General features: G+C 41.5%; 2 protein-coding genes across 2 annotated transcripts in view; one reads left to right on the forward strand and one right to left on the reverse strand.

Moving 5' to 3' along the window:
• Positions 1 to 12,269, forward strand: part of RFC1 (replication factor C (activator 1) 1, 145kDa) — a gene marked incomplete at its 5' end in the record, with an annotated part of 30,073 nt that extends 17,804 nt beyond the window's left edge. Inside the window, 14 exons of the mRNA XM_009873384.1 lie at positions 47 to 151; positions 1,195 to 1,588; positions 2,422 to 2,531; positions 4,125 to 4,239; positions 4,695 to 4,783; positions 5,818 to 5,955; positions 6,339 to 6,434; positions 6,612 to 6,710; positions 7,542 to 7,696; positions 7,819 to 7,936; positions 9,204 to 9,349; positions 9,796 to 10,009; positions 11,074 to 11,268; positions 12,174 to 12,269. Of these exons, the coding sequence (XP_009871686.1) occupies positions 47 to 151; positions 1,195 to 1,588; positions 2,422 to 2,531; positions 4,125 to 4,239; positions 4,695 to 4,783; positions 5,818 to 5,955; positions 6,339 to 6,434; positions 6,612 to 6,710; positions 7,542 to 7,696; positions 7,819 to 7,936; positions 9,204 to 9,349; positions 9,796 to 10,009; positions 11,074 to 11,268; positions 12,174 to 12,269 (2,070 nt within the window). The remainder of the gene's footprint in view (positions 1 to 46; positions 152 to 1,194; positions 1,589 to 2,421; positions 2,532 to 4,124; positions 4,240 to 4,694; positions 4,784 to 5,817; positions 5,956 to 6,338; positions 6,435 to 6,611; positions 6,711 to 7,541; positions 7,697 to 7,818; positions 7,937 to 9,203; positions 9,350 to 9,795; positions 10,010 to 11,073; positions 11,269 to 12,173) is intronic.
• A 1,796-nt stretch (positions 12,270 to 14,065) lies between these two features.
• The window catches only part of WDR19 (WD repeat domain 19), a gene marked incomplete at its 5' end in the record, with an annotated part of 26,760 nt that continues 21,527 nt past the window's right edge, over positions 14,066 to 19,298 (reverse strand). The window contains 5 exons of the mRNA XM_009873395.1: positions 14,066 to 14,180; positions 14,871 to 14,947; positions 16,767 to 16,890; positions 18,554 to 18,704; positions 18,848 to 18,852. Of these exons, the coding sequence (XP_009871697.1) occupies positions 14,066 to 14,180; positions 14,871 to 14,947; positions 16,767 to 16,890; positions 18,554 to 18,704; positions 18,848 to 18,852 (472 nt within the window). The remainder of the gene's footprint in view (positions 14,181 to 14,870; positions 14,948 to 16,766; positions 16,891 to 18,553; positions 18,705 to 18,847; positions 18,853 to 19,298) is intronic.

Here is a 19,298-nt window from a genome sequence, read left to right on the forward strand (position 1 = left end):
TCCTACCTTTACTTGACTTTACCTTTAATTCTTGTTTTTGCTCCAGGCATCAACTTTAGGGACAAAAATTATTGATGAGGATGGCCTCTTTGATCTTATTCGAACTATGCCAGGCAAAAAGTCCAAATACGAGTTGGTGGCTGAAACAGAGGTTTGTTTATAGTAAACTTAAGGATTTTTTTTGTGTATGTTTTGCTTTTGTTTGGTTTTAATTGAAAGGAGTTTTGATCTTTTGTTTTAGTAACAGTGACCCTGTATTTGTGTTTAAGACTTCTGCCTGGGAGCTATACTGGGTTTTTATTCCCACCTGTCAGTTTTATGCTCTGACATTATTCTGTGTTTTAGGTATCTGACTGAGGGTGTCATTGCCTGTACTTGGATTGTTTCAGTTTTAAACTTTGACTGTTTATTCTTTGAAATAAGATATTTTGACTGATACTGTGCGCTGCGTGGACAGGCCTGATATAAAATTGTAAAACGGGATGACTATATGTAAACCATGTATACACATAGTAGACTTTATGTGCACATAAAATTTTGTGTATGGTACTCGAACTAATAATATTAAAGGTAATTTTTTCAGGGAATACTGAAAAAAATGACAAGGTTTCTATGCACATCTAAATTGAGTCTGTAGCATCAGGTAAAATGTTACTAAAATCTCCATTAGCTCTACATGTTGTGCGTTCAGTCTGGCCATTGCTTTGTACTTTGGATGTGGCTAGACGGGAGTTGTTGCATATACAGGTATTATTGATGTCTTAAGGAAAAGCAACTCTTAAGCTTACTAGCTAATAACATTCACTCCCTTTTGAATTATTTTGGGTTGAACGCTTTCTGCAATTGTTTTGCAAAAGCTTTGTGAGCATTTGCCCCATTTGTTCCAACCAGGCAGTTATCAGTTGTGTATTTTTTTTAATGGTGCATCATGCTCTTAGAATGACCAGTACGTTTCCTGCCTCTTTCTTGGGGGATGTACTACAGAACCAAGTGCATTGTGTTTAACAGTGGCTTATTTTTCAGTGAGGAATATTTCTTTATCTGCTCTTCAAGTTTTTTGGTTTTGTTTTTTTGGTCAGTATATGAGCTTTGTTAGGTTTTTAAGCACTTCTATAGGCGAGTTCAAAGACAGCATATTTACTGTACCAGTTCTTTGAAATTTCCCATTAATTTCCTTACCTTTATTTTCCTAAGGCAAAGAAAGCAGAGTCAAGACCTAAAAAGACACCACAGAAAGCTGAAGCTGAGAGAAGGAATTTTAGCCCCTTCAAAAGGGATGCTGATAATAAAAAAAAGTCTACTCCTGAAAAAGGAGATACTGTCAAATCCGTGAAGAAAGGAGCTGCAGCTGTTCGAAAGCTCATGGACTGTACACAGCAGGCTGCAGAGAAGACAGAAGCCCCAAAATCTAAGGGGAGCTTGGCTTCTGAGATTAATGAAGATGGGACTGAGAGATTGCTATGGGTAGATAAATACAAGCCTGTATCTCTTAAGGCAGTAATTGGACAGCAGGGGGAGCAAAGCTGTGCTAATAAACTACTTCGGTGGCTCAGAAATTGGCACAAGAATACCTCGGAAGATGGACAAGGTGACCGGCCTGGTTAACTTTTCTCTATGTTCTTCTGTGCCAGTCGCTGCTTGGGGCCTTTGAGATAGCAGAGCAGCTCTAGAAATTGGGAATGAAGCTGCAGTCAGATGCATTTTCAGTAGCAGAAGCAGTTGTTCAATTAACACCCTCCTCCCCAAAAAAGAAGAGAACAGAATATGGTGTCTGAAAATATTTTTTTAAGGCTTGTGGTAGTTGCTTAAATGTGGATTCTTTTTTTTTTCTTTCCCCAAAAGAAACCACAATAACTCAGCAGTAATGTGTGTAAAAATGGGAATTCTTTCTCACCAAGGGAAATGTTGGCCAATGCTAACCTGTCTGTAGGCATGGTGAAAATACAGGATAGCAACATGGCTCAAGGGCTGCTGTCATGGGTAGGGAAGGGAGGAATTGTTAAGGTCCTGGTTCTGCTTGGCAGGTAGTCCATGTCCTGTGTCTGTGTCATCCTATAGGTGACTTTTGCTATGTTTGAAAGAGCATATAAATTTCATTTCAGTCCTAGTGGGTGGTGGGATTTTTGTGTGTGCAGTGTTTGGGACTTACTTTTAGTGATGCGGCTGTGAGGAAGTTGCTGAAATAGCTGCATTCTGTTAATAGCACTTTTTATTTTTCAGTTTAGACTCGCTGCAAGTTTTAAACTAGGGTAGTTCAAGCTGCTTTTCCCAAAATGATTAGGATGCAGATGTATATGCATGTTTTTCTATTCATGTTGGGCCTTAAATGAGGACAAACTCCAGTGATGTTTGATATATTCAGAAGTATGCAGTTTGTTTTGTAATACATTCCTAGGTAAAACTGGAATCTTCTTTTTATAGCAAAGACCAATAAAACTGGAGGCAAAGATGATGGTTCTGGTTTTAAAGCAGCATTACTTTCTGGTCCACCTGGAGTTGGTAAAACTACTACAGCTTCTCTGGTTTGTAAGGTGAGTCTTGTGGTAACAAGTTGCTCCCAGCACTTGTTATTAGATACTGATTCTATATCTGCGTGCAGATACAGAGTGAAGGTGGATAACCCCGCGGTGACCAGCGTCTGCTCCCAGCCTGGTTCCACCTGCTCAGAACAGGGTTACAGGTGAAACTACGTGGGTATTTAGATACTCCTATCAGGTCTGGAGCTAGAGTGTGCAATGGGTGTCTGCTTTTCTTTCTGTTAGAGGAAGCGTATTGCAGTATATTTAGCGATTGGAAATGGCTTTCAAGAGTTATGAGCTTGTTTCTGCAACAGCTTTTGTGCTAAAATTCGTGGGAGTCAAATTCTGGCAAGTTTTTCTAAAGTTTCTATGATAGACTTGGTTATGGTTTTTATATATCTAACAAAAATATCTTTCCTAGACTCATTCTAAATTCAAATACTATGTTAGGATGAGAGAAGTTGGCAGGGCTATGCGTCCATTTCTAAATCTGAATTTAGAAATTAGTTTTTCCTAACTTAGCTGGAACACTGTGTTCCATTAACTGTGTCATGAGAATCGGCTGAGAACTGCATATTGTAGAAATACCCTTAAAGCTAACCTAGTAATAATGCTCCTATATCAAGTTACAGAGTATCTTTGTTCTTATTTGGCTTGCAAGAACTTTCTTAAAATCTGATGCCAGCTTGGAAGTGTTGAGAGCTATTGTCAGCTATCTGATCTTTGTGCTGAAGAGGGATGATTGCTTATGTCAATATTTGAGTTGTATAATGTAACTCCTCATCTTCCCCCTGCCCTGGAGCTTTGTGCCCACAAGCTGGTGGCACACCCAAAACAAGACCTGCAGAAAAGCTGGCTGTGCTGGCTTGTGCTCGTTTCTGCACAAGCGTTGTTTTTTTTCTGCTTCTGGTTCCCAGCCTTGCTTGCTCACAGCTGCTTCGCGTCTCTGCAGAGCATTTCACTGTGCTCCACAGGAGGAACCAACAATACCGGGTGGTGGTTCGAGCTGTGGGAACAAAGCTTCCGCAGCTCATGCAGGGGAGTTGGAGCAGCTGAGTTAAGCTCTTTCGGGGCCTGCTGTGCAGGCTAGCAATGTTGTGAAACATTAGGAGTGCTAGGGGAGTGCTGTGTTTCTGAGCTGTTAAATAGTTAAAAGCTTCTCTTTCTTTCAGCTCTGTGGCACTTGTCCTGACTCCTTGTGCATAAGATGTTGATATGCAGCTGGAAATACCATGAAGCTTAGGAAGCCTTGGCTCACAGTTGTGTTTCTTTCCCTGGTGGCAGTTCTGTTAATCCTTCAAAACTAAATCAGTGCCACTGTCTTCCCCCATGCCCCCTTCCCTGCACACCCATCTGCCCCTCTTATGCCCAAAAAAGATATTTTGTTTTTATCTTTTCTATGTCTAGTTATAAATATTTCTGGAGTGCAAGAGAAAAGGAGTATAATGGGAGAAAGGAATTAAAGCCACAAATTGTACTTGAAAAGGTTGTTGGAAGGGCTTTTCCTGAGAACTCTGAAATACTGTTTCTAATTCTGAGCATGCGTATGCTCTTTCACTGATCTGTGCTCTCTTTTTGTGTGTGTGGTTTATGTGTTTGGACTAGGAGCTGGGATATAGCTACGTGGAGCTGAACGCCAGTGACACGCGCAGTAAGAGCAGTCTGAAGGAAGTAGTTGCTGAATCACTTAACAACACCAGCATCAAAGACTTCTGTTCTGGTATGGCTGTTGTTTGAAGGAGGATTTTTGTTGTGTTTAGACTCCAGTTACAGGAGGGACAGAGCTTCCTTATTACGCAACAGTGTTAGGAACTTAATTTGCTCATTGCGTGGAGGGATCTTTACTAGGGGTGGCTTTGTTTTAGTAAGCTATTTCATGTTCAGTTGTAGAGTTGAATCCTATTATCAGTAGAACTATTAATCTGCACAAACTATTCAAGAGCTCTGCAGTTGCTCTTCTGTTGTGTGGGACTTCATTTGTGGAAGATGACATGAGGTTATAGCCAGTTCTGTTCCAAGGACATAAATTCATGTGATTGAGTGGCAGAGCAGGAAGTTCACCACCACCTCAGTTGTGTCACATGGGCTTACCGAACCTGTAAAGCATTGCGTAAAACTCTAAGCAAGACTCTTAATTTATTCCCATTTCATCTTCTTGTCCATGTTCATTTTCAGGCACATCCTCATCAGTTAGCGGGAAACATGTATTGATCATGGATGAAGTGGATGGTATGGCAGGCAATGAAGACAGAGGAGGGATTCAGGTGAAACTGCTATAGTTATAGTTCCTAAGAGTACATACCATGTACAGCACAAAATATTTCAAGCCAGTTTACTGTCCTCAATGCATGGCCCATAGAAAGCCTCAGCAGAGTACTGTTTGTTTGACCTTCTTGAGAAATCTGTATTCGTGTAAGAAGAACTATCCACTGGTAGAAGTGGGGTGGGGTGGGAAAGATACTTCTGTAAAAAAAACAACAAAAAAACCCAGACAACCTGGCATGGTGAACTGTGGTGTGTGCACGTTAGATGTTTATTCCCGGACAGGTGAATTTATCCTCGGGTCTCTGCAGCTGATGTCGACCTGTAGTGGGAGGTTTGTAATCTGACTGAGAGAGTCGCTCTCTTCACTAGGCAGTAACACTGAATAAACAGTGCAGCAAAGACAGTGTTATACTTGTGTTCTCCGCAGCAACTCCAGTTTTAGCTTCTGAAGATCTCCTGTGGTCACATGCAGTATTTTGACAATAAATACAGATCTTCAGCTCAGAGGCAGACATTTATATTTGAGGAATATGAAATTGAACCGAGTTTCACTTTCAGTTAGAACAGTCAACGTTTGTTCTGGTGTAAGCCTAATAATGCTGTTGAGCTCTTTGGATGGGGAAGAGCTGATCTTTTTACTTCTGTTTCTTTGCCGTTTGTGGCAGGGTGCGATCAGGAAGATGTGTGCTCCCTCTGGACACACTGGCCTTTGGATGAATGAATCTAGTTCTGCAGGTGGACAACTCTACTCTGGACTGTCTGTCTTAATTTCTTTATGAAGAATGATCTAAAGATGACTGCTGGGAGTGATAGTGGAAATGGGTAGACAGCAGATTTATTGCAGCTGAATAGAACAACTGAAAAAAGTTAGAGAGGGGCTAGGTGTTTGCTGTGTAGAAACATGATTACAGTAGGAAGAGTTTTATAGACTTAAATCTGTCAAGGATCTGATTTAAGGCAGGGACTAATGCAAGCATTTTAAACACTTCTCTGAGGTGTCTAATGTAGTTTTTGTAATGTGTTTAAATCACAGGAGCTGATTGCTTTGATTAGACATACAAAGATACCCATCATCTGTATGTGTAATGATCGAAACCATCCTAAAATTCGTTCCTTGGTCCACTACTGTTTGGATCTTCGTTTTCAGAGACCTCGCCTGGAACAGATTAAGGTAAGAAAGCTGTGGCTGTATGGGCTGAACTGAAGTACCATCAGAAACTATGGAACTGGAAATGCCACTTAAAACTTAATCACATCAGTGACTAGCTCTGCTTTTCAGAATGGGTTGTCTGAGCGTTTCTTTCCAAAGAATGAAGTAAACCAAAGTCTTTCTTAAATATATCCAAAGATATTTTCTTTTTTTAAATGGTCATATGCTTTTCTTTTTCTTACACTAGTGACAAGGGAAAAGTTATGTTTATATGAGAAAAATTATGTTCTTAAAAAACCTAGAAATACATGGTAATGCTCTTTCATAGGTTGTCAATGCATTCTGTAGGGACAAGAATTTGTAGGAATTCTCTAATGACAGTTTCTCAATTGTCTGTATTACAGGGTGCCATGATGTCTATTGCATTTAAAGAAGGTTTAAAAATTCCACCACCTGCTATGCAAGAGATAATCCTGGCAGCAAATCAGGACATTAGACAGGTAAGTGCCAATTCAGCACCAGTGTCCATTCAGGGAGCATGTCCTGTAAAATTCCTTGACTTCAATGTAACATTTGAACAGTATTTTTATTTTCATGTATAGAGATAGGGCTGTTTCCTGCATGAGTTTTCCATTTAAATGCTGTTATGCTACTAAATTGTAAATTTTGTTTCTCAGGTTTTACATAATCTTAATATGTGGTGTGCAAAAGATAAAGCATTGACTTATGATGAGGCTAAAACAGATGCTGGTAGAGCCAAAAAGGATATCAAACTGGTAAGTGTAAAATCACAGAATGTTCGGGGTTGGAAGGGACCTCTAGAGATCATCTAGTCCAGCCCCCCTGCCAGAGCAGGATCACCTACAGTAGGTCACACAGGAACATGTCCAGGCGGGTTTTGAATGTCTCCAAGGAAGGAGACTCCACAACCTCCCTGGGCAGCCTGTGCCAGGGCTCTGTCACTCTCACAGGGAAAAAGTTGTTCCTAATGTTTTTGTGGAACCTCCTGTGCTCCAGCTTGTATCCATTGCCCTTTGTCCTGTCATTGGACATCCCTGAGAAGAGCCTGGCTCCGTCTTCCTGACACTCCCCCTTGACATATTTATAAACATTTATGAGATCACCCCTCAGCCTCCTCTTCTCCAAGCTGAAGAGACCCAGCTCCTTCAGCCTTTCCTCATACGGGAGATGTTCCACTCCCTTCATGATATACTGGATTAGGTTTTACTGTCATATTCTGATATAATTACGAGGCTAGAATCTTCTGAACTAATGCACCAATAGCTGGGATGCAGGGAGTTCTCAGACTTGTGACAGATAGTTGAGGAGCAGTAAATCCCAAACTGATTGCATATTTTGATGTACTGGTCTCTTGCATAAGATGCAGTTATGAAACTCATACTTCTCGTCTTGCGTCCTCTAATTTAGGGGACAGTTTTCCAAATTGGTAAAGGGCTAGGCAGGAAATACTGAACATTGAACTTGTTCTGATAAATTCAGGTATTGTTGGGTATCATTACTGAAGTAATTTTGTTGATACTGTGCTGTGTGTTATTGTTTGTCCTGATCTGGAACCCACTGACTTCTTGAAATTTCATTTACTTTAGGGTCCTTTTGATGTTGTCCGGAAGGTTTTTGCTACTGGAGAGGAGGCTTCTCGTATGTCTCTTATAGACAAATCAGATCTTTTCTTCCATGATTATTCCCTGGCACCTCTCTTTGTCCAGGAGAACTATGTACACGTGAAACCAGCTGCTGCCGGGTGAGTTATTCTATACCTTAAATTGACACAGACTGTCGTGCCAGCAAGTAAAACTAAACTAAAACATATCTGGGTGTTTCTGCTTTGTAACACAATCCACTCTGTGTTTGGTTTTTTTCCAGAGGAAATCTGAAAAAGCACTTGGTGCTCTTGAGTAGAGCAGCTGATAGTATATGCGACGGTGATATAGTGGACAGACAGATTCGTAGCAAGCAAAACTGGAGTCTTCTTCCAACACAGGTGAGTGCTTAAGACTCATTTTACATGCTTTATGGGTGCCCAGTGTGAAAGACTGATCCCTTGAAATTTGACTTGTGTAGTTCATACTTCATCTAGTATTCTCTGTTCTGCTGGTGAGTAGACAGTTTCGCATATCCATACTGTTGAACCCACAGTGTGTCATAAAATGAAGTCTTCTGAAACTTTGAAAAGCTTGAGCACCCAAGTCTGTCTTATTTATGCTCCTATCCCAGCCTCTGGTCAGGCTGTTATTTCTCCCAAAGCAGAGAGTACTGAAGCTTTGTCACTGTGCTTCTTTTAATGATCACTGAAACATTGACAAGACTTGTGCTTAAAGGGTTATGACTGGCATTGGAGAACGTATCACAGGTTTGGTTCAAAGGGACCTCTGGAGGTCCTCTAGTTCAGCCCCCTAACTTAGCACAGGTCCAAACAGAAGTTGCTTAGGAACTGAGCTTGCGGAGTTTATTTGGATTCCTGGTGTTCTTTGGAAACAATCTCCTTCACTGTGTCTCTGTGCTGGAGACCTTGTTTGTCTGAAGTTGGCTGAGGGATCTGGGGCTGTTTTTAGCCTGGAGGAGACTGAGGGGACACCTTATCGGCGTCTACAGGTACTTGAAAGGAGGTTGTAGCAAGGTGGGGCTTGGTTTGTTCTCCCTAGTGGTGAGTGATAGGACCCAGGGAAATGGCCTTAAGTGGCTCCAGGGGAGGCTCAGGTTGGATATTGGGAAGAATTTCTATACTGAAAGGGTTGTCAGCCATTGGAACAGGCTGCCCAGGGAGGTGGTTGAGTCACCGTCCCTGGAGGTGTTTAAGAGACGGGTGGATGCTGTGCTGAGGGACAGGGTTTAGTGCTGTTGATAAGGCTAGGAGAGAGGTTAGACTTGATCTTGAAGGTCTCTTCCAACTGAAACTGTTCTATGATTCTGGAAGTTGGCTGCTTATCTGACTGCATTCTAAAACGAGAAACATACAGGTTTGGGATATTATTTTTTTTTTTGTTCTTTTTCTAAATGGCTTGTAAAATCCAGATAATTGCACAGGTATTTTAGAACATGGTAACGAATAAAGTGGTACAAGAGATGAAGCTGTAACCTGAAAGGGATTGCACACAAACGAGCAACTGAAAAAGAGTTCTCTTAAAATGAGCCGTTTCCACTGTGGAACTGTATTGACTGCCCCCTTTTGTGCAGAGGAGTAGGGATAGTGTGTCGTGGTGCTAGTGAGACTAATTCGCTGTGGTATGTCCTGCCTGTTCCTTTTTCAGGCTATTTATGCCAGTGTTCTCCCCGGGGAGCTGATGAGAGGTTACATGTCCCAGTTTCCTGTCTTTCCCAGCTGGCTGGGGAAATTTTCATCCACAGGCAAACACGATCGTATCACTCAAGAACTGGCAATGCACATGAGTCTCAGGTAGTACTGATGTTCCTCTTCTGGTTTTTATATCGATGTAGTTCTCGTGTAGTTCATTACCTACCATTAATTCCTTGCTGTGCTTGATACAAACTTAAGTGTTTTTTGTGAGTATCCTCATATGTTGTTGGGGATGCTTTCTTAGCACTTAACCTGGAGAGCAGTCAGACTGCAAACACTTCTACTCTGGTCAGCAGTGCTGTGACTCTTTTCCTGTGAAGTTGTTTCTCAATTAGGGGTGCTCCCCAGACCCTTGGAGTACTGTGAATCAATTATCCCCAGTGTGAGTGTGGCGAAAGGAATGGCACAGTACAACTTGCAGTTAACTCTTACAGCAACTGAATTGTCTGTTTGCTGAGGACCTTACCTACTACAGGTTGCTTTTGTTGAGAAGTGAATGGTGGTGGTTTTGTACACAATTACTTACTACTTTCAATTTGACCAAGAACCCGGGCGTGCAAGAAGACGATAAATATGGAGTATTTGTCCCATTTGCGGGATGCGCTTGTCCGGCCCTTGGAAGACTTCGGAGCAGATGGTGTACAAGAAGCTGTAGCATTCATGGACTCTTACTGCTTGATGAAAGATGATGTTGAAAATATCATGGAAATAAGCATGTGGGGAGGCAAGCCCAGTCCTTTTTCAAAGCTGGACCCCAAGGTACAATTCACTAATGACTTTTTTTTTCTTTTATTCCATATCTTTTTTAAAGAAATCCTAGAATAATAGTTGTGGTATGGAGGTACTGCTGAAAAGCTGAAGTTGCTGCAGCTGTTTATTAACCGTTACTAGCTAATGGCATTCTTTGTAAATCAGTTGTCAAACATGCTATTTAAATGTACAGGGGTATGTCCTGAAAGTAGTGAACCTGTGCTCCGTTCACCAATCTTACACCTCTTGCTCCTGGTATAAAGAACCAGTGGCAGCTGGCTGTGCCCAGGGTGTAACTGTGGAACACAGAAGGGCTGGGGCAAGCAGGTGCTGTCTTTGAGCAAGCTCCTGGCTCTAAGCTGGATCACCTTCGTGCATTGCTTTTACCGTTGGGCAAGGGAGACGGGACGTGCAACTGTATTTGTTATGGTCCTGACACTGAAGTAAGGGGCTGGCTTGAAGCTTGTGGCTTTCATGGTCCCAGCTAGACTGAACCGCCAGATCTGGAGTGGTTTTATATGGTGTTTCTGCAGTGTGCAGCACATTCTCTTCAGTGGTTGGGGTTAGGTCCCTCATCTGGTACAAGGTGAGCTTAACCTCAAGTTCCTGCTGCAAACTAGGCAGGTGTGAACCATGAACCATGGCCTCCCCCATCCCAGGCCAAGTGCTCGGGGAAAGAGAGGAATTCTCGGTTGATGACTAAACCTACGCTACTTCTGGGTGCGTACCCCTAGTCTGAATACGCTGCTCCAGCGTGGTGGGTGTTCAGTGCAGCTGAAGGTGGCTTTGTTGTGAGTTGGGTGAGGTGGCAGCAGAACAACAGTGCTGAAGTTACTGGAGGCCTAAGTGAGAAGCATCTGAAGATGCACACTCGATCTGAGGACTTTGTGGGACTCATTTAAAATGAGCCTTCACCATACAGCTCTTAGGTAGTTTCTGTGTCCTTTTGTGAGTGTCCTCTGACTGCATCTTCCTGAAGGAAATACGATATGGACTCTGTAGTCAAGAGTTGGTTAGTTTACAATCTACAGTTCCTAAGCTGATGCTCATAGTGTTTCCTTTCAACCAAACAGGTCAAAGCAGCTTTTACACGTGCCTACAACAAAGAGGCACATCTCACACCGTATTCACTGTATTCTATCAAGACATCTAAAAGGCAGTCAGGATCTGCGCTGACCTTGGAACTGAATGATGAAGACATGAAGATGGAAGAGAACCAGTCTGATGAGGATGAACAAGACACTATTGAAAGTGACGCAATGATTAAGGTAACTTAGTTTTCTCAGTGTTAAACTACCACACAAAACTTCTTTGTCTTGTTACAAGTCCCAGAACAGTAACCATCATCTGAATTTTAAAATAATACATTTTATATGTACAGTGATTTTTAAAACTTATAGTCTCACAACTTGTATGTTTCTAACTAGTAGCAGCATGAAAATGTTATTTCCACCTTTTGCCTTCTGTTGGAATGTTGGACCAAAGTGAGACATCATCATAAACTCACAAATACTGCATCCAATTCCAAAACTTTAGTAATATTTTAGGTGTTGGGGGGGATGGTGCTGTTGGTTAGAAGCAGCCACAGGCTGGTGCTTGTGGCCTTCCAGTATCTTAAGGGGGCCTACAAGACAGCTGGTGAGGGACTGTTTAGAATGTCAGGTAGTGATAGGACTAGGGGGAGTGGATTAAAGCTGGAGATGGATCGGTTCAGATTGGACATTAGGAAGAAGTTCTTCCCCATGAGGGTGGTGAGACATTGGCACAGGTTGCCCAGAGAGGTGGTGGAAGCCCCATCCCTGGAAGTGTTTAAGGCCAGGCTGGATGGGGCTCTGGGCAGCCTGGTCCAGTGGGGCATGTCCCTGCCCATGGTGGGGAGGTTGGAACTAAATGATCTTTAAGGTCCCTTCCAAACCTGACACTTCTGTGATTCTCTGATGTTGCAGATGGCAATTCAGTAATACCCTTTGTACCTACTGCCAAATGCAAGAACTGTGGTCAGCCCTTAAGACTGAATATTGGGGATTCTGTACTCTCTGTGGCATTAAAAAACTCTACCTGAAAGGGGAGGGGAAGAGGAGAGTTGGCTTTTTCTTTTAACTGTTTGTGTTTAGACTTATGTTTTTGTCAGGTTTCAGTTGGATTTTAAACTGTCTATATGTTCTGTTTGTAGCAAAAAAAAGTGAAGTCTTCCAAGCTGCCACAAAGAGAGAAAAATGAAGAAACAACAAAAAAAGAGGGGAAAAGAAAAGAGAAAACAAGGCATTAAATAGCATAAAGTCTTGCTCTGGGTGCAGCTTTGCTTATCTAACTTCTGGTGGGAACATGAAAAGGATCCAGTGCTGGAGCTGGGGAAGAACAACCAGTGTGTTGAAAATGCTCCTCTTATAGAGATGATGCAGCTGTTGCAGTGCTGTACTTACTCTTAACCTGCTACAACGATACAAGGTATAAATATCCTTGTGCAGCAAACACTGGGGTGCATGAACACAATCCAAATGTGATGCTTAGTTACCTGGCATTTATGCTGAGTCTTCCTAGGACTTCACTGCTGTCTTTTGGTTCTCTTTTTTTTTTTCTTTTTAGTAAATCCCCTGACGTGGTGAACTCCTTGTAAATAGTATGTGATGCAAAAAAACCCAAACCACCCCAAACCTAACTTGCATATTTGTACATTATAGAAATTAAGCAGTGTATAAAATTACAATAAAACATTTCACAGGAGTCTTTTTAAAAGTTTTGTTTAAGTTCTGTGTCTGTCCCTCATTTTTCTTTCAAGGTTCTGGCTTTCCTTTGTGTACAGGATGTGGTGTTACCCTTTTCTTACAACTTCCCTTTGGTTCAATTAGAGACAGAGAGAGATCTAGTTTCAAAACTTGAGCAGCCCATGCACCTGTGAGTTTTATCTTCAGTCAAACCCAGAAAGGAGTACTTAATAGAAAATAGTCATAAAAGTTCAGAACTGATGTTGAAAACAAAACCACCCATGAGCATTGTGGGGCTTTTACCACTTGCATAATGCAGAATTTCCCCTTGGTTTGCCTTTGAAGTTGATGAAATGCAAATTCTGCTTGGTAAGAAGAATTATCAATCAGGTTTATTACTATAATAAATCAAAGTACAAAATTTATCAAAAGCTAAATATTTACAGGCTATCACAAAACAGAGGTGCTGTGGTGATTGTTATTAAATCCTAGTGGGGAAGAGCTGTGTAATGTAGTGGTAGTTTTCCTTGCTGCTTGCCAGACAAGTGCAGTTCTGAAAATAAACAGAGGGGGTTAGTCACATCCCAAGAAAAAAAGACTGATACGAAATGATGAGGTTTTCTCAGACTAGAAGAAAAATTAAAACAAGGTTATTGTGGTATACACAATCTATAGTATCACTTGTGCATTTCTTCTGACCTATAGCTACGTTTTCACAAGGTGTTTGAAAGCAGATTTGCAAAGTGCAAAGGTAATGAAGAACTTAAACTCATTTTCAGTAACCATTCTGGTAACAAAGACAAAATCTTGGCTCTAAGTGCTCTGTTCCACACACTTCCTTGAAATTCAAGTATTTGAAGCTACTACTGAGTTGCTGTTATGCTGTGATCTAGTCTTATATTCTGTTAAACACAGAAGCTAACATCACGTAACCTGCATTTTAGATCTGCTCCTTCCAGTTAGCATCTCTCCCTCTTGTACTTTAAACACTTGTTGATAGATCTGTAGAAGGACTTGATGATGCTGAGATCTTCAAACTAACACAAGTGGTGTTCAGGAACAAGTTCCAAACCAGAACATGTTGCAGATGACAATGGGATCATAGAAATAATCTGGTTTAAAGCCTCACAGCTGGAATGATTTAACCATCAGGTTAGTGGCAGCAGCCAAACCTGCTCGTGTTCATATGTTCTTGAGGGCAAGTAGGTGATGGAGCTGGGTCTGAGTTAGCTGAGGCACAGACCTACGCTCTAAGTTGGATTCATGAACACTGCATCTCCCTTGCTGGGAAGAACACCCACTGTCATCCAGAAAGAACCCCGATCAGTAAAAAAAACAGGCTTCTGGCAGGTACCTGAAGTTATTGGTCCCCATCTTCTGGTTTCAGGTACTGTGTGCAGTCATTTATTTTCTTAAGATTAACAATGTTAATCCATTTGTAACACATTGGACATATGTTCTCTGTCTGTAACATGCTGTTTTAAAAGAAGGGTGACAGGTCAAAGGATAACTCTTAACATTTTTTCAAAGAAAACAGCTGAGTCTGAGACGGAAAGCCAGGCCTGAGCAGCAGCTGCTTCTGTCTTGGTGGAGCAGAAGTTGGTTAGTTCTCAAATGCTAAAACCAAACAAAGAGCACAACAGGAAGGCTGCTATTGTTTGCATCGGCATGAGGAAAGTTTGGCAATGAGAGACACAGGAGCTTGGGCTAGAGTATCAAGTTTCTGCAGCTTTGCAATTCCTGACATGGGACCAGAGCTTGCCCAGTCCCATTACTGGGGATGTGAGATTATTGCTGCTTTATTCTGGACTAGGTAGTCTGTGTTTTGTTTGGTTTGGTGACTGCTGCTGTGCCCGTGTTCCTCCTCCAGCCCCTGTATTGGGTCGTCTTCCTGGAAAGAACTGAGAAACTCGGGCAACCTCCTCCTCTGTTTTCAGTACTGTTCCTGTTGGAGCCCTGTGTCTCTGGCCGAGATCTTTCTTTATCATAATTTTTGGTCCATTCTGAAGGGATGTTCTATATGTCAGATGAAACTACCAACTAGGGCGATTCCTCCTCCACCCCACCCCAGCTGGCATGTCTTTGGTACCAAATGAAACTATTTGCTCCTAAAATACGATCAAACATTGGTGTCCTACACTAGGAAAAAATAAACTCCAACTTACTTCTTGAATTCTGAATAGAGGGCAGGAAAGTCGCAGTGTGGGCAGACTGTCCAGTCATCCCGTACCATGTGCCGACCCTGCACACAAAAGCCACAAGTAATTAAATGGGGTGTGTGTTGCCCTGAGGACACTGCTGCTGTGAGAACTCATCAACCATGTTCTGAAGATCTTAAGGAATTGCACCAAAAACCGTAGTAGTGTTACTGTAGTTTGATTTACTGTGTAAATTCTGTAACTAGAGAAGGAACTCTCAATGAGATGCAGTGTTTTCATTGTAATTTGCATTCCTCTTTTTAAAAAAGAAAGAAAGTATTGAATTACAACTTTTAAAATTCTAGTTGGGCAATTCTAGAATGTTGTTTGTAGCTCTGTGGTTACAGCTCTGTGTAAATATACTGAGATTTTTAGTGTTGGAAGTGACATTCAAAAAAATGCCCCTAAAGCCACATCCCATCACCTGAGCCCAGGAGGTCGCAGTCACCGCTGTCAAATCGGGGAGCAGAGTTGCTGCCTGGCACTTACTTCTTTAAACAGTAATCATGTCCTCTGTTTTGGTATGGTTTGCTAACTTGCTTTTCATAGAAAAAAAAAAAAAAAATCGTATCTTTTCAATACTATAAGAAAATGCAACAGCACCTTGCCCTAAATTGAGATTTATGCTCTTAATAAACTGTGCACCAGTTGACTGTTTTGACATGGACTCCCAGAAGACCTATGAAAACACTGCATTCCCAATGAGGTTACAAATACCTGTGGTGTAAACAACCTATAACCAAGATGGAGCCTGAGTAAATAATGTGAAATATATATGGATAAGTACGTTATGTTTGGCTCATAAATCTCTATTTAAAAGCCTCAGATTTTTTCCTTAAGCTATATACTGAAATATACTGGTCATCTTACTCTGCTAAAACAGTAGAGGAGGAAGAAAAAAAAAAAGTGTAACTGCTATTAATAGCTTTTTGTAAGAATTCTTTAGTTTTAATAAAGAACGTTAACTCCAACATTTGATTCCTGCTCAAGCAAATTTTGTTTCTTTTTCTGTAACTCTAGTGTGACAAAGAAAAAAAGAAAGTGTTGGTTATATAGTAGCTAACCTCAGTATAAAGGTTTTGTACTGATGCTGGGAACAGAGGACTGCTTGGCTCTTTCAGCCCATCCCTACCTTTTCAGTACACTCTCAAATATCCTGAAACAAACATGTTTGTTAGAACTTCTTATTTCTGTAAGGATCAGTAATAAAAGAGACACTGAGGTCACTGGCTGAACCATTACTTAGCCTTGGAAGTGCCTAAAAAAAAATTCTCTTACACTCTGGACAGTCCCTAAACCATGTTTTTTTGAAGAGTGTTTTTTTAAAAAATTATTTTTATTTGAAGTCTTTGCAGCCTGGAATTGAGGGGAGGAGAGTTCTGCCCTCCAGAGGCTCCTGTCTGTGGCAGAAGAAGGGGGGGAACCTCCACCTCTGCTGTTCCTGCTCCAAGCCCTGGAGCCCCCAGCAAAGGGTTGGGCAGGCACTGGCTGCAGGGTCCCATCTCTGCTCGACAACCCACAGCGAGCGTGGGTGGGCTGGGTGCTCAGGGGAACCCTGCTGCACGGGGCCTTCGCAGACCACTTAGCTTTACTGTCACCCTTAAGTTCCCACAACTTGTAGGTGGCAATTTACAATAGCTAAGGACAAGAAGAGTGGGTTTTGTTTTTTTTTTTTACTGTTTTGCTAACAGCTTGGAAAAAACCCAAAAAACCACAGCCAAACGAATAACAACTCAACTCATAAAAAGATCTAGCTTGAATCTACCAGCAAACCAACGATGTTCAGAAGAACTTACTTACTTTCAGAAGGAAAGAAAAACTTTGTGTGAAGTCTCACAGGGCAGGGAACGCAGCAGAACTCACCGTGGCAATGCAGTACGGGAGGTTGTTTTTACAGCTGGGACACAGCAGTTCGCACTCTGGGAGCTGGAACCCACAGTAGGGACAGGCAGTTGTTGGCTCCTCTGCCTCTGTTGCAGCCGGACGTCTAGAAGAGGGATACAAATGCAAATAAAACTCTCAAGTGCTTTGAACTTGAACAAAGACATCTTACAGTGCCTTTGGTATTTGGGCGTTTTCTTTTGAGTTATTTGCAGAGCTTCCAGCTGATATTTTATATTCTACCAGGTAACTCCTTTTAACTATCACCCAAGTTTCATCACAATTACGTCAATTCAGAAATAGGTTACCTTCCATCTACTTTGAAACAACACAATCTTTTTAAAGTTATAACAGATGATAATACTTGGACAACTTTTAAAACCCACAGTCTGTATGTACAGAATATAAACCTACAGTTTCTCTATTACGGTGATTTTCTCTGACTGTAGTGACCACAAAGAACTGAAGCAACAAGAAATAAAGCTGGAATCCTGGAAGGACTATACAGGTTGTAACTTTATTAAACGTAACTAAATATTAACAAGCAGGCAATAGTGATGAGCTTTGCATGACTTTAAAAAATGGTTATACAATATACTAAATGGAATAGGATAAACAGTTTTCACAGCAACCATATGTGCTAACCTGCTACTCTGCATGCTCATAAAATATAAATGATAATAATGTGATGACACCAAGGGGAAGCCAAAACAAGGCCTACTGGAAAAAAGTTTCCACATACAAGGTGAACGGCTGTTCCTTAGGAACAAGAGCTTGCAATTCTAATACATGCTATGAAAACATCAGGTCACTTTAAAAAACAGTAAAAGCAAATCAAGTAGGCAGAACAGCGACTCTTTCGGCTACTATATGAATCCATGGGTTGCTCACACCTTAAACACAGTGTGTAGGTTATAAGAAAAGCCAAAGGATCAGTATCACAAAAAGACTAGCTAGGTAAGCAAAGACTCTTCAGGTCCTGAGAAGATATGATTGACAGAGGGGAAATGAAAAAGGTCGACAAATTCATAAGTGACGCAGGAGAAGCTGGATCACTCTTCCAAGAGGAAAACTATGAGGCATCACATTAAATTAGTTGGGGACCAGTCAAGACCATGGAACTTCTTGTCACAGGAGTCATCTGTCGCTAAAAATCTACATGACTTCAGAGCTTGGATGAGCTTATAGAGACTGTTGAGACTTTAGTAAATACCTAAATGACCCGTATGGGTTTCAGGAAGCCCCTGAGCTTCAAAATCAGCTAGAGACTAGTAGAATAAATAAAAAAAGCATTACATATGCTTGCCCTGCTCTGATATGCTTACCTACAGTTCCTCCTCTGGCAGAAAACACTGGTTACGATCTATCAAAACAGAACTTCACCTAAGGAGGAAAATGTCAGGAATTCATCTATTTTATTTGCCCTTCCTTTTTTATGTTCGCCATTAGCCCCTCGTTTAAATCACGGAAGAGCACAGTGCTGCACAACTAGAGCTGTGTGGCTGCACCTACGTGTGGAGGGACCAGATGAAAAACGTCACTGCTGGTTAGGAAGCACCTGACGTGCACGGTGCGTTTAATGTTTATTGCATGAAAGAGAACTGAAGAGCCTTTAGTTTTCAGAGAAGGGGGGAAATGGTTCTTAGCCTCCCAAATTTGACAGTGAAATAATATGAAAACAGGATAAAGCCTGTAGGCTTTATGAGCAAAAATAATGTTACAAACCTTGAGATCATGTACATTTGAAAGTTGAGATTAACACTACTCACCTGACCATTCCTTCAATTTTCTTTTTGTATTTAGTATCTATTTTATTACGATACTCTGGTCTCATCAACATAGCGGCAAAAGTGAAGGCCGAGTTTTTCAATCCTGCTTTGTGACACTCAATTACAGTTGAAGTCAAAATTGGCACAATGTCTGTAGGAGAATGAAACAGTGATGTAAAGTATTTATTTACCAATATTAATGTTGAAAGCCTTTGAGCTAATACAGCTAAAAAAGCACTGATGAAAAATGACAGTATTCTTCTTCCTCATGGTACACAGCTGCACAACTTGTGCAACTCCTGTACCCATACACGAGAAAAATCATGATTTCACTTCTTACTGACTTGCATTCCTGAAGCTCAGGGCAGCAGCAAATTACGACCATTTCCCCTAAATCTCATCTGCGCTGTGTAAAGTCAATATTTTAGTTTACATTTTCCAAGTACCCAAAATGTATTTTCAGATGATGATCGATTTAATAAAGTGATAGAACCGATCAGTTCATTAAACACAATCCTGAGACTCTGTGTGTGGTTCAGGCAGCCCAAGGCCAGAGGTGCGGTGGGGGAGGACGGGTTAAACTGTGAGTGAGGAACCCACCCTGGAGGCCGCCAATGGAAGAGCTGTCCTGGGCGGGAGGACAAAGCACACCACGGTGGTATTTACGCTTTGCCATGTTCGCTGCAGGATCCCAGGAGGAGAATGGCAATGATTACCGAATTAGCCCATGCCGTCAGGCACAGTC

This window comes from Apaloderma vittatum, unplaced genomic scaffold (genome assembly GCF_000703405.1).
Source record: "Apaloderma vittatum isolate BGI_N311 unplaced genomic scaffold, ASM70340v1 scaffold6770, whole genome shotgun sequence".
Taxonomy (NCBI): domain Eukaryota; kingdom Metazoa; phylum Chordata; class Aves; order Trogoniformes; family Trogonidae; genus Apaloderma; species Apaloderma vittatum.